The sequence below is a fragment of the Rana temporaria genome, chromosome 4, assembly GCF_905171775.1.
Source record: "Rana temporaria chromosome 4, aRanTem1.1, whole genome shotgun sequence".
In the NCBI taxonomy this organism is placed as follows: domain Eukaryota; kingdom Metazoa; phylum Chordata; class Amphibia; order Anura; family Ranidae; genus Rana; species Rana temporaria.
In genome coordinates, this window is record NC_053492.1 from 120,570,615 (window position 1) to 120,583,910 (window position 13,296).

Sequence of the window (13,296 nt, forward strand, 5' to 3'; positions counted from 1 at the left end):
ATGCGGGCGCTACTCGCGTAAGCGCTTGCTTCTGCGCGCGAGCTCGTCGGGACGGGTCGCTTTAAAAAAAAAATTTTGTTTGTTTTCTTATTTATTTTTATTTATTTTATTACTTTTTACACTGAAAAAAAAAAAATATTTGATCACTTTTATTCCTATTATAAGGAATGTAAACATCCCTTGTAATAGAAACAAGTATGACAGGTCCTCTTAAATATGAGATCTGGGGTCAAAAAGACCTCAGATCTCATATTTAGACTAAAAAGCAAGAAAAAATAAATACATTTGGAAATGTCATTTTTTCAAATGACAAAAAAAAAAAAAATGTTGCTTTAAGACGCTGGGCGGGACTGACGTTTTGACGTCACTTCCGCCCAGCAGAGCTATGGGGACGGGTGAAGGAGATTTTTCCTTCACTCGTAACCCCGCTCAGCTGCCGAACGGTCCCGATCTCCTCCGCTGCTACCGACGGCTCCGGTAAGCGGCGGAGGGAGTGGGACAGCGGCGGGAGGGCCCCTCTCCCGCCACCGATAACGGCGATCTCGCGGCGAATCCGCCGTTAACGTGTACAGGACAGCATTAACTTGTAATGCTTAACTTGTAATACCAACGGCCACCACCAGATGGCACCAGCTCACACATCTGGTGGTAACAACTTGTAATACCAACGGCTCACCAAGCCAAGTTGCCAGGACCCTATTTCTAGTCGCCACACACACACACACACATATATATATATTTTTATACACACACACACACACACACATATATTCACCATAGTTTGTGGACTCTAGAACTTTCCTACAGACTAAATAAAATATACTGATTGAGTTTTTTTTTTTTTTTAACCAAAAAAAATGTAGCAGTATACATTTTGGCCTACATTTATAAAGAAAGATTATTTCTTTGTAAAATTTTATAAAAACGGGTATGAAGAAGAAAACCTTCATCTTTAAAAATACTCAATCTTTTTTCCCCATTTAATAAGCAAAAACATAAAAAAATCCAGTGGTGATTAAAGTTACACCATTCCACCCCTTGTACCTACAGGTAAGCCTATAATAAGGCTTACCTGCGGGTACTGAAAATCTCCTAAACTTCCACCATTTAGAAGATATTTGGAGAGCATGCAGCGGATGACATCACCATTAAGCATGTGCGCTGAAGGTCCGTCACAGTACCCTGGACCTTCAGAGCCTGTGTTAGTGGCTCTTGAGCATAGGAGTGATGTCATTGCATACCCGGCCACTTATGTAGCCACAAAAACTTAAAGTGGAGTTTCCATCCCAAAAAAAAAAATGGTTCATTATTGTGCTTCATTAGACCTAAAAAAGTATCTGGAAATGCCTGTTGCTATGTGGTCCCACGAAATATGCCTTTAACCAGTTGCTGACGGCCGTACGACTTTGTACGGCCTCAGCGCGGCTCTGAATTCCTAACAGGCCGTGTTTTTACGGCCTCCCCTTTGCTCGTTCCCCGCGCGCGCTCACGAGCGCGCAGCGGGGAACTACTGTCATCGCCGCGTCCCATGGATACAGCCGCACACAGATCGCGGTAAATAGCCAATCACAGCGGCTATTTACAGCGCGATCTGGACAGCCAATGACGGATGATCTCATATGTAAACATATGAGATCATCTCTCATTGCCGGCGCTCTCTCCACACACAGACGCCGCGTGTGTGGAGAGAGAGTGAGTTGCAACATTACAGTTACAGTGAAAGTTAAAAAAGTGCCCATCAGCGCCCAATCAGTGCCCAATCAGTGCCTACCTGTACCCACCCGGTACCACAAGTGCCTACCTGTTACCACCAGTGCCCACCTGTTACCACCAGTGCCCACCTGTTACCACCAGTGCCCACCTGTTACCACCAGTGCCCACCTGGTACCACCAGTGCCCACCTGGTACCACCAGTGCCCACCTAGTACCACCAGTGCCCACCAGTACCACCTGTGCCCACCTGTGCCACAGTACAGCCCGTGCCACAGTACCGCCCGTGCCACAGTACCGCCCGTGCCACAGTACCGCCTGTGCCCGCCTGTGCCACCAGTACCGCCTGTGCCACCAGTACCGCCCGTGCCACCAGTACCGCCCGTGCCATCAGTACCGCCCGTGCCATCAGTACCGCCCGTGCCATCAGTACCGCCCGTGCCATCAGTACCACCTGTGCCACCTGTGCCCGCCTGTGCCATCAGTACCGCCCGTACCATCAGTACCGCCCGTGCCATCAGTACCGTCCGTACCGCCCATGCCATCAGTACCGCCCGTGCCATCAGTACCACCCGTGCCATCAGTACCGCCCGTGCCCGCCTGTGCCATCAGTACCACCTGTGCCATCAGTACTGCCTGTGCCATCAGTACCGCCTGTGCCATCAGTACCGCCTGTGCCATCAGTACCGCCTGTGCCCACCTGTGATCAGGGCCCATCTGCAACACCTCAGTGCCCATCTGTGCCGCCTCAGCGCACATCTGTGCCGCCTCAGCGCACATCTGTGCCGCCTCATCCGTGCACATCTGTGCAATCAGTACACATCTGTGCCGCCTCATCCGTGCACATCTGTGCAATCAGTACACATCTGTGCAGCCTCATCAGTCCCCATCTCTGCCACCTCAGTCCCCATCTCTGCCACCTCAGTCCCCATCTCTGCCACCTCAGTCCCCATCTCTGCCCATCTGTGCCACCTCAGTGTACATCTGTGCCACACACACACCGCCAGCAATGTCAAAACGTCGCTATTCCTTACAGGAGGCATTTCAGATTATTTCTGCACCTGATGAGAGCAATGTGGAGCTCCCTGTTTCTGATTCCCAATCGGATTCGGACGTAGACTATGAGCCAATCTACACCAGTGGAACAGCGACAGGCTCAGAGGGGGAAGATGGTCAGCCCGCCAAAAGAAGGCGCTCTGGTGAGGAGGCAGTGGCATCCACCAGCACCGACATGCCATCCACCAGCACCGACATGCCATCCACCGATACTGAAGTGCCATCCACCAGTACCGTCGTGCCATCCACCTCTACCGAATTGCCATCCACCAGCACCGCAGTACCCCAGCAACAAAGGTCAAGGACCCATGCCAGCCTTCCCTATGCCCTTCAGTACCCCCTGTGGCTTCCTCCAAATTCCGGAGAAGCCAACATTCCCCCCTTCACTGCCCAGCCAGGAGTCCAGGTAAACACGGACAATTTTTCCCCAATTCAATTTTTCGATTTATTTTTCCCTGAGGAACTGCTTTCTAGCATTGTGGCCCAGTGCAACTTGTATGCCCAACAATTTATCATCAAGAACCCCACATCGTCCTATGCCCGTCCCTTCCAGTGGAGAGACCTTACAGTGGATGAGTTCAGGATTTTTTTAGGCCTCACTTTTTGCATGGGACTCAACCCAAAAAATGAAAAACATTCCTTTTGGTCAAAACGCCCCATTTACCACATGCCAATTTTCTCCACAACAATGCCCAGATCCCGATATTTTATAATCATGAGGTTCCTCCACTTCAATGATAATACACAGTGCCTTCCCCGAAATGACCCCAATTTTGACAGGCTTTTCAAAATTCGCCCCTTATTAGATTATTTTTCGCAATTATTCCCCCAAATATATACCCCGGAACAAAACGTATGTGTCGACGAGTCCCTAGTAAAATTTTGTGGCCGACTTAAAATCAAACAATTTATACTTAGCAAAAGGGCCCGCTATGGGGTGAAGGTCTACAAACTTTGCGAACGAGCCACAGGGTACCTTTATTCCTTTTTGGTGTACCAAGGGAAGGACACCCAGCTGAATCCCCCCGATTGCCCAGACTACTTGGGATCAAGTGGGAAAGTTGTCTGGCAACTCATCAACCCCCTCCTTGATAAAGGATACCACCTGTACGTGGACAACTTCTATACGTCTCTTCCTCTGTTCCACAACCTGCACCGAAAGAAGACGCCAGCATGTGGCACCGCCAGAAAGAACCGGAAAGGCTTTCCGCAAAGCCTTGTAAATACAAAGCTGAAGAAAGGGGAATCGGCGAGTCTGCGGAACAAGGAGGTTCTGGCAGTGAAGTGGAGGGACAGAAGAGACGTATATATGTTGTCCTCCATCCACAACGATTCTTTTGTTGAAACCCGCAGAAGGCGTGGCACCACCATCCAAAAACCCACCTGCATTCAGGACTACAATTTGTTCATGGGGGGAGTCGACTTAAACGACCAAATGTTGGAACCATACCTTGCCACAAGACGCACGTACCATTGGTACAAAAAGGTAGCAATTTTTTTTTTTCATTTGGCCGTCTACAACTCCCATATTGTTTACCGCAAATCAACCCAAAACCCCCTACCCTTCCTTGGCTACCTGGAGGAAATTACCACTTCCCTGATATTCCCGAACGACCTGCCCCAAAACATCCGATCGGATGTTCTAAGTCGGCTCTCCGAACGGCACTTCCCGGATAAGATCCCTCCCACAGCATCAGGCCGACGAGCTCAAAAAAAATGTAGAGTGTGTACCAGTGGAGGAATCAGACGGGACACAGTTTATTATTGTGCAGAGTGTCCTTCACAACCAGGCCTCTGTATAATTGACTGTTTCAAACGTTACCATACTAAACTAAAGTATTAGTTTAGTATGGTAAACGTAATCCTCCGTTCCTGCCTTCTCACCCCTTATGCCACTGCCTGCTTTTGTAACTGACCCCGGCTTGTTCTTGGACCACCCTTCTGCCTAATGATTTTGCAATACCGCTGCCTGATTTGGAATTGACCCTGGACTGTTTTTCGACCATTCTTCTGCCTAACGATTCTGTACTGCCTCTGCCTGATCTGGAACTGACCTCGACTGTTTGACCATGCCTTTTGCCTGCCTCTTGGACTGATCTTGTACCCTGCTACTGGACTAGTGGGATTCAACACAGGGGTCTCACATATGTGAGGGGCGCCAGAAAAGTTTTTCTGGATGAAGAAAACTTTTTTGTTTTCTCATGCTAGATTAGGGTCTGGTTGCCCGGAGGCTTCAAAGAGATTTGGGTGGGAGAAGCCTCTACCCCTGTCCCCATTCTGTCCTGAACGAGGCCCTCCTTCTGCCTGCTGCCTGTAGGACCTATGCCATCATGCCTCTGCCTGTTGCATGAACTGACCACCTGCAGTATCCCTGCCTGGACGTTGCTGACCAAGTCCCTGCCTGCTGCCTGGACCAGTGCTATCCTGCTGTGTAGAACTGCGCTACTATTACCAAGGTAATCTTTTGTTTACGCTTTTCTCAGCATAATGTATTTTGGGGTGTAATTCTTGGTATGTGCATGCTATGTGTCTCTGGAACACCTGACGGTGTTCCTTGCATGTTGGATCTCTATATGTGGTCAGGCTGTGTAGAAGTCTCACACATGGGGTATCGTTTTACTCAGGAGGAGTAGCAGAATGTATTTTGGGGTGTCATTTTTGCTATGTACATGCTATGTGTTGGAAATATCTTATCAATGGACAACTTTGTGTAAAAAAAAATGCGTTTTCATTTTTTTTCCACATATTCCAAAAACTTCTGGAAAAAAATGAACTGTTCAAAAGACTCATTATGCCTCATAGATTATACGTTGGGGTGTTAGCTTTCCAAAATGGGGTCATTTTGTGGGTAATTCCATTGTCCTGGTGTTGCAGGGCCTTCAAACGTGTAATAGGTTGTCAACTAGTTAGATGTGCAATTTATGCTCCTAAAACCCCTGATGGCGCTCCCTGCATGTTGGGCATCTGTATGTGGCCAGGCAGTGAAAAAGTCTCACACATGGGGTATCGTTTTACTCAGGAGGAATAGCAGAATGTATTTTGGGGTGTCATTTTTGCTATGTACATGCTATGTGTTGGAAATATCTTATCAATGGACAACTTTGTGTAAAAAAAATGCGTTTTCATTTTTTTCCACATATTCCAAAAACTTCTGGAAAAAAATGAACCGTTCAAAAGACTCATTATGCCTCATAGATTATACGTTGGGGTGTTAGCTTTCCAAAATGGGGTCATTTTGTGGGTAATTCCATTGTCCTGGTGTTCCAGGGCCTTCAAACGTGTAATAGGTTGTCAACTAGTTAGATGTGCAATTTATGCTCCTAAAACCCCTGATGGCGCTCCCTGCAGGTTGGGCATCGGTATGTGGCCAGGCAGTGGAAAAGTCTCACACATGGGGTATCGTTTTACTCAGGAAGAGTAGCAGAATGTATTTTGGGGTGTCATTTGTGGTATGCACATGCCATGTGAGAGAAATAAGCAATTACAATGACACTTTTGAGAAATTTTTTAAATAAAAAATAAAAATCTTAATTTTGCAAAGTGTTTTGGGAAAAAATGACAACTTCAAATAACTCACCATGCCTCTTACTAAATACCTTGGGATGTCTACTTTCCAAAAAGGGGTTATTTGGGGGGAATTTGTACTTTCCTGGCTTGTTAGGGTCTCAAGAAATGAGATAGGCCTTCAAAACATCAGGTGTGATAATTTATTATGATTTGCACTATAGCTTGTAGACTCTAAAACTTTCACACAGACCAAATAATTTCCCAAAAAATTGGGTTATTTTTATCAAAGACATGTAGCAGTATAAATTGTGGCCAAAATTTATGAAGAAAATTTAATATTTTGCAAAATTTTATCACAGAAACTAAGAAAAAAACTTTTTTTTTCTAAATTTTCGGTCTTTTTTCATTAATAGCGCAAAAAAAAAAAAAACCCAGAGGTGATCAAATACCACCAAAAGAAAGCTCTATTTGTGGGAAAAAAAGGACAAAAAAATCATTTGGGTACAGTGTTGCATGACTGAGTAATTGTCATTCAAAGTGTGAGAGCCCTGAAAGCTGAAAATTGGTCTGGTCAGGAGAGTGTTTAAGTGCCCAGTATGGAAGTGGTTAAAATCACCTAGGATTCTGACATCTCCCTCTAATGCTCCTGGGAAATGTGTGTCATCATTTCCCAGGATGCAGTGCGCTGTCCAATTATCACTCCCCATCCAAGACTTCCAGGAAGTGAGTGCTTGTAGGCTTCACAATGCCCACAAGAAAAATGACAACGGTGTGGACAGTTTTATAAACTATCTTTTTTGAATATCTATGCGGATCGGCGGCGGATTGTAAAATAGTAAGTGACCGGATTTATATTATAAAAACGCAGGATGAAAGGACATACATTTAAAAAATGCTAATTGTGGTTGGAACTCCGCTTTAAGGAAGACCGGGGGAAGATGTCACCCCTTTCAGCGGTGACATTGTGGCGCTGGAGAGCTTCGTTCTAAGGTAAATTATTATTATGACATTGTCATTAGTAATTGTCATTCAGTGTGACAGCACTGAAAGCTGAAAATGGGCAGTAAGCGGGTAAAAGTGCTCAGCACTGAAGTAGTTGACAAAGGTCTTATTTACATATGTATGCTATAACCAATTGCTTTTCTTTTAGGAATAAAAAAATATGCATATACATTTTTACCTTGATATTCTGATTAAGAAAACTGCTCCCGTGAATTTTTGGCAGTGGAGAACGGGTTCCAGCCTGTGAAATACTGGAATGCTTGCTTGTTGGACTACCTTAAAATGTAAAATACAAATGTAACTATTTCAGTTAAATGTTTCTCCTTAATAAAAGAAAAATATGTCTTCATTCTACAAGCAAAGACACTGAAACATACAGTACAATATTCTATTTAAAACACAGACAACCTGAATCCCAAAAAGGACAGCTGGCAAACAAGACAGATTGGGCCACAACACCCACACAAAACTCAGACAATTGCTTCAGGCTTTCATCTACAATAGCTCATTAACATAAAACAATGTTTCTTAAAGAATATAGTATTGATCTACAGAGGATTTTACTACAGCCCCAATTCCAAAAAATTATGGGACACAGTGTAAAATTTCAGATATATAAATATAGGATACAGTCAGCACAAATAGAACTTACAATGGTTTATGAGCCGAACACTAAGGCCTCGTACACACGACTGAACATGTCTGCTGAAACTGGTCCGCGGACCAGTTTCCGCGGACATGTTCGGTCGTGTGTAGGGCCGACCGGACAATTTTCCGGCCGACCGGACAGGTTTCCAGCAGACAAATGTTTCTTAGCATGCTAAGAAACATGTCCGCTGGAAGCCTGTCCGTCGGACATGTCCGACGGTCAGTACGACTCACCGGACATGTCCGCTGGCCCGAGAACCCGCGCATGGCGTCGAAGTGATTTGACGCATGCGTGGAAGCATTGAACTTCCGAGTTCACGCACGTCGCCGCTTCATCGTCACGTCGCCGCAGACCGTTTTCATCGGACAAATCCGCTCGTCTGTACGAGGCCTAAGGGGCAGATCCACAAAAGGATTTTAAATTTCCCGCGTCGTATCTTTGTTTTGTATCCACAAAACAAAGATACGACGGCATCTGTGATCGATCCGACAGGCATACATCTTAGTACGCCGTCGGATATAAGCTGCAATTTTTCGGCGGCCGCTAGGTGGCGTTCCCGTCAATTTCCGCGTCGAGTATGCAAATTAGCTAGTTACGGCGATCCACGAAGGTACGTCGGCCCGGCGCATTTTTTTCCATCGTTTGCGTTCGGCTTTTTCCGGCATATAGTTAAAGCTGCTGTTCTGAGGCGTACTCAATGTTAAGTTTGGCCGTCTTTCCGGCGTACAATTTTGAATTTTTTACGTCGTTTGCGTAAGTCGTTCGCGAATAGGAATTTGCGTAGAATGACGTCACCGTCGGAAGCATTGGCTTGTTCCGGGTTAATTTCAAACATGCGCAATGTGATACCCCCACGGACGGCGCATGCGCAGTTTAAAAAAAACATTGTTTACGTCAGGTCAAGACGTATTTACATAAAACACGCCCCCATCACTTCCATTTGAATTCCGCGCCCTTACGCCACAACAGATACACTACGCCGCCGTAACTTACGGCGGGAAATTCATTGAGGATTCAAACCAAAAAAAAGTAAGTTACAGCAGCGTAGTGTATCTTAGATACGCTACGCCCGGCGCATTAATGCGCCGCGCTACGTGGATCTGCCCCTAAAAGGTTAAAGTGTTACTAAACCCACAACAGTATAATCAGTCTGTATATGCAGTAAAGCATGCTTGTTATACTCACTGTGGAACCTTTGCATTGTGTAAAAAGGCGGTTTGATCCTTTCCTCTCTGATCCTCCCCTTTTACTGTCTCAAACAAATAACCTGATATTTACAGAGTAATGTGATGAGCTGCACATGCTGAGTTTGGCGTGTATTGCTAGAGTTTTTATTATTTGGGGGGGGGGGGGGGGGGTGCATGTGATCAGCACAGGGCCAATCGGCACTGTCCAGATTTCCATGATCCGTGTAATGTGGGAGGCCAGATATAATGAATGCAGGTTCTGGGTTTAGGAACACTTTGATCACAACACCTGGAACAATATCAAAAACATAGAAAGTGCAGCGAAAAATGCAAATATTAAAAAAAATAAAGTTTAAAATTATAAAATATGAACCACTGAGCCAACAGTGCGTGTCCCCTTAGGAGTAAGGCTTAATTTCCACTGGCGTTTTTACAGCCACTGTTAGGCTTTTTTTATAGCTTAAAAACCATGGCCTGTCCATGTTTATTTTGTAAAAAAAAAAAAAAAAATGCCGCGGTCGCGTTTTTGAGCGGTTTTTAACGTCTGGCGTTTTTACAGCTCTACTCTGGAGCTTCAGAACGCCCTGGTCCTGCGTTTTTTTTACAGCTCAAAAACGCCTATGCCATTTGCAGCTCAAAAACGTCTATATGGGCATGATGCCATAGAATAACATGGACAGGCGTTTTTAAGCTGTAAAAAACGCTCAGAAAAGTGGCTGTAAAAACGCCAGTGGAAATGAAGCCTAAGGCTGCATTCACACCTGAGAGTCGGTCGTTCGGTCCTTTTTTCCGGCGTTTTGTCGCGCGTATCCAGGCTTATTTGCGCGTTTGCATACAGCGTCGTCCGACGTTTTTGTACTACAACGTTTTTTATTTTAGCCAATAGGAAAAATGATCATCTTTTCATCACTTGTTGCTATGTTGGTAGATTTTTTTAATCTTCTGCCTGGGTGAAAAGTTCTATTGATAAAAGCGACGAAACGCCCGTAGCAAACGCTCATTGTCGCGCTAGTCGCTTGAATCCATTACTTTCTATGGGAAATGGAAACGCTCAAAAACGTCCAAACCGCCCGAAAGGGTCCGGAACTTGTTTGAGCTTCAGTCGTTCGGCGTCAGACGTATTGGCGTGGAGATGTGAACCATCTCCATAGGGAATAATGTATTTTTTCCCCCTCTAGCGTATTTGAGCGTCCCGCTTCAGGCGACAAAACGCTCAGGTGTGAATGCAGCCCAAGATGCAATCAGGAAATAAGCAATGCTCTTTAGATAACTCCCCCACAACACATGTAGGTAAAGAAAAGAGGATCTAAGTGCTCTCCGTTTAAAAATGTCAATGCTTTATTGAAAAAAAAAATAATAATAATCCTACTCGCATGTACATAGTGATTGAAAAGCTCAAAAATTCTCAAGCACGATCAGCATATCCGGGGGGAGGAGCTATGCTCGGATGACGTACCTCACTGCCATCCTGTCCGTCGGAGATGTGCATGCTGATTGTGCTTGAGAATTTTTGAGCTTTTAAAATCGCTGCATACTTGCAAGTAGAATTTTATACACTAAAGCATTGACCTTTTTAACCACTTCAATACAAGGCGCTTATACACCTTCCTGCCCAAGCCAATTTTTAGCTTTCAGCGCTGTCGCAATTTGAATGACAATTCCCACAAATAGAGCTTTCTTTTGGTGGTATTTGATCACCTCTGTGATTTTTATTTTTTGCGCAAAAAAAAAAAAGACCGAAAATTTGTGGAAAAAAAAATGTTTCTGTAATTTTTTTTGTAAATAAGTATGTTTTCTTCTTCAATGACGTGATATGGATGCACTGACGGGCACTGATAAGGCGGCACCGATGGGGTGGCAATAAGGCGGCACTGATGGGCACTCATAGGCAGCACTGATGGGTGGCATAGATGGGCACTGATAGGTGCCACTGATGGGTGGCTTTGCTGGGCATCACTTCATTTGTTCCATAATGGTGCCAGTCAGTGTGTAGTTGCCATGGGGATGTACCTGGCCATCCACATGTTAGGTGGTCCAGTGTGGGCATCCGAGGGAGGGGGGGCTGCACTGATAAACATTCAGCACAGACCCCTCCCTGTCAGGAGAGTTGCCGATCGGCTCTCCTCTACTCACATCTGTCTGACGCAAGTGAGAAAAAGCCGATCAACAGCTCTTCCTGTTTACATCGTGATCAGCCGTGATTGGACATGGCTGATCACGTGGTAAAGAGCCTCCGTCAGAGGCTCTTTACCGAGATTGGTGTAGCGGTGCGTCAGACTGAAACAACGCACCACCGATCGCCGCGCGGAGGCTGTTATTCTGCTGGACGCCATATGACATCCAGTCAGGATAACGCAACCACCGCCCAGCCGTCATTTTGCTATAGGCCAGGCAGGAAGTGGTCAAACGGAGAGCACTTATATCCTCTTCCTTACCTACATGTGTTGTGGGGGAGTTATCTGAAGAGCACCGCTTACTTCCTGATTGCATCTTACCCCTAAGGGGACACACGCTGTTGACTTTCCGTTAGCTCAGTGGTCCAATTGCTAAGGTGAGCAAGCATCTCACAGGTGGAGGGATTGTCGCATATTTCCTCGAGTATCTGGATCTCGCCTTTCCCACACGTGGAGGATCTATGCTATTTGAACTCTATTTATTCTGCACTCTGTTTTTGACAGTGTAAAATTTACATAAAAACAGAATGCAATGGTTTGCAAATATAATAAGTCCATATTTTATTCATAATAGAAAACATTAAAATGTTTAAACTGAGAAAATGTACCATTTTAAAGAAAAAAAAAATAAGGGCCTTTTCACACTGATGCAGTTTTACCCTGATAAAAGCACAAGGAAAATGCAATACAAAAATGTCCCTTTAAATCCTATGGGACACTTCACACCACTGTGCAGTGGGTGTAGTGCAGTGCGTTTTGAGAAGTCCTGCATGCGGCATTTTTGGTGCAATTTTCAAAACCACACCAAAAACCCAGCTCCCACTAAATTGAATGCAAAGCGCATAAAAAAAAAAAAACAACAAACACTGCGGTTGAGTTTTTGGTGCATTTTTTGAGTCATATGTCCATGGTCAGCACTACCTGTGATGTGTGCCTTTGTATTGCTTCCTTTATGTGAAATCACTGGTGTTCCTGCCAGTCCCTCTGCTTTCCTATTAAAAACTGACCACACTAAGCAAGAGAATACACAGTGGTCAGTTCTCAATCTATCCTGGGAACTCAGTGTGCTCTCCTTTAATGATCAAACTTTCCATTCACTGGAAAGCTCATTGTGTTGCTGCCCGAACCCCCAGCTCTTATTGTTTACAATCACTTTAACCTTTACCAACTGAAAATATTTGGAGCATCTTGAAAATAAAAATATGACAAAAGATGACCCAGGACTATTGAGCAAATAGAATCCTATATGAGGCAAGAATGGGACAACATTCCTCTCCCAAAACGGCACTGCATTACTTTAACAATTGCACAGTCATTCAACGCTGTACCCAAATAAAATGTATGTAATTTTTTTTCCACAAATAGAGCTTTTTTTGGCGGCATTTGATCACTTCTGTTCTGCTCTATAAAACAAAAAAAATTTGACAATAAAAAAAAAAAAAAAAAAAAAAGACTTTCTGCTTAAAAAAAAAAAAAAAAAAAAAATTGTTTGAAAAATAAAATGTTCCTAAGAAATTTAGCCCAATTTGTATTCTGCTACATGTAATTTATATTTATATATATATATATATATATATATATATATATATATATATATATATATTGGTTTATGTGATCGTTATAGCGTCTACAAAACTATGGTATATATATTTTTTGGATTTTTTTTTCCTTCTTATACTAGTAATGGAGGCGACCAGCAAGTTATAGCAGGACTGCGATATTGTAGCAGACAATCGGACACTGACACTTAGTGGAAACCAGTGACACGAATACAGTGATTAGTGCTAAAAATATGCACTGTCACTGTATTAATGACACTGACTGAAAAGGGGTTAAACATCTAGGGCGATCAAAGGGTTAACTGTGTGCCTAGCCAATGTTTTTGTATACTGTATATGCTGCTTTTACTAGGGAAAGATATGGATTCTAGTCCCTGCTTTGCATGAACACAAAATCCATTGCTCCCCCCGTCAGAAAGGCGATCTGCCTTGTTCACCGACAATAGGCGGGT

The 13,296-nt window shown here is 44.4% G+C and overlaps 1 protein-coding gene across 7 annotated transcripts in view; it reads right to left on the reverse strand.

The window, feature by feature from the left end:
• Positions 1-13,296, reverse strand: part of YEATS2 (YEATS domain containing 2) — a 110,724-nt gene that overhangs the window by 58,435 nt on the left and 38,993 nt on the right. For all 7 annotated transcript variants that reach the window (XM_040348969.1, XM_040348970.1, XM_040348971.1 and 4 more), the window contains one exon: positions 7,454-7,551. In XM_040348969.1, the coding sequence (XP_040204903.1) occupies positions 7,454-7,551 (98 nt within the window). The remainder of the gene's footprint in view (positions 1-7,453; positions 7,552-13,296) is intronic.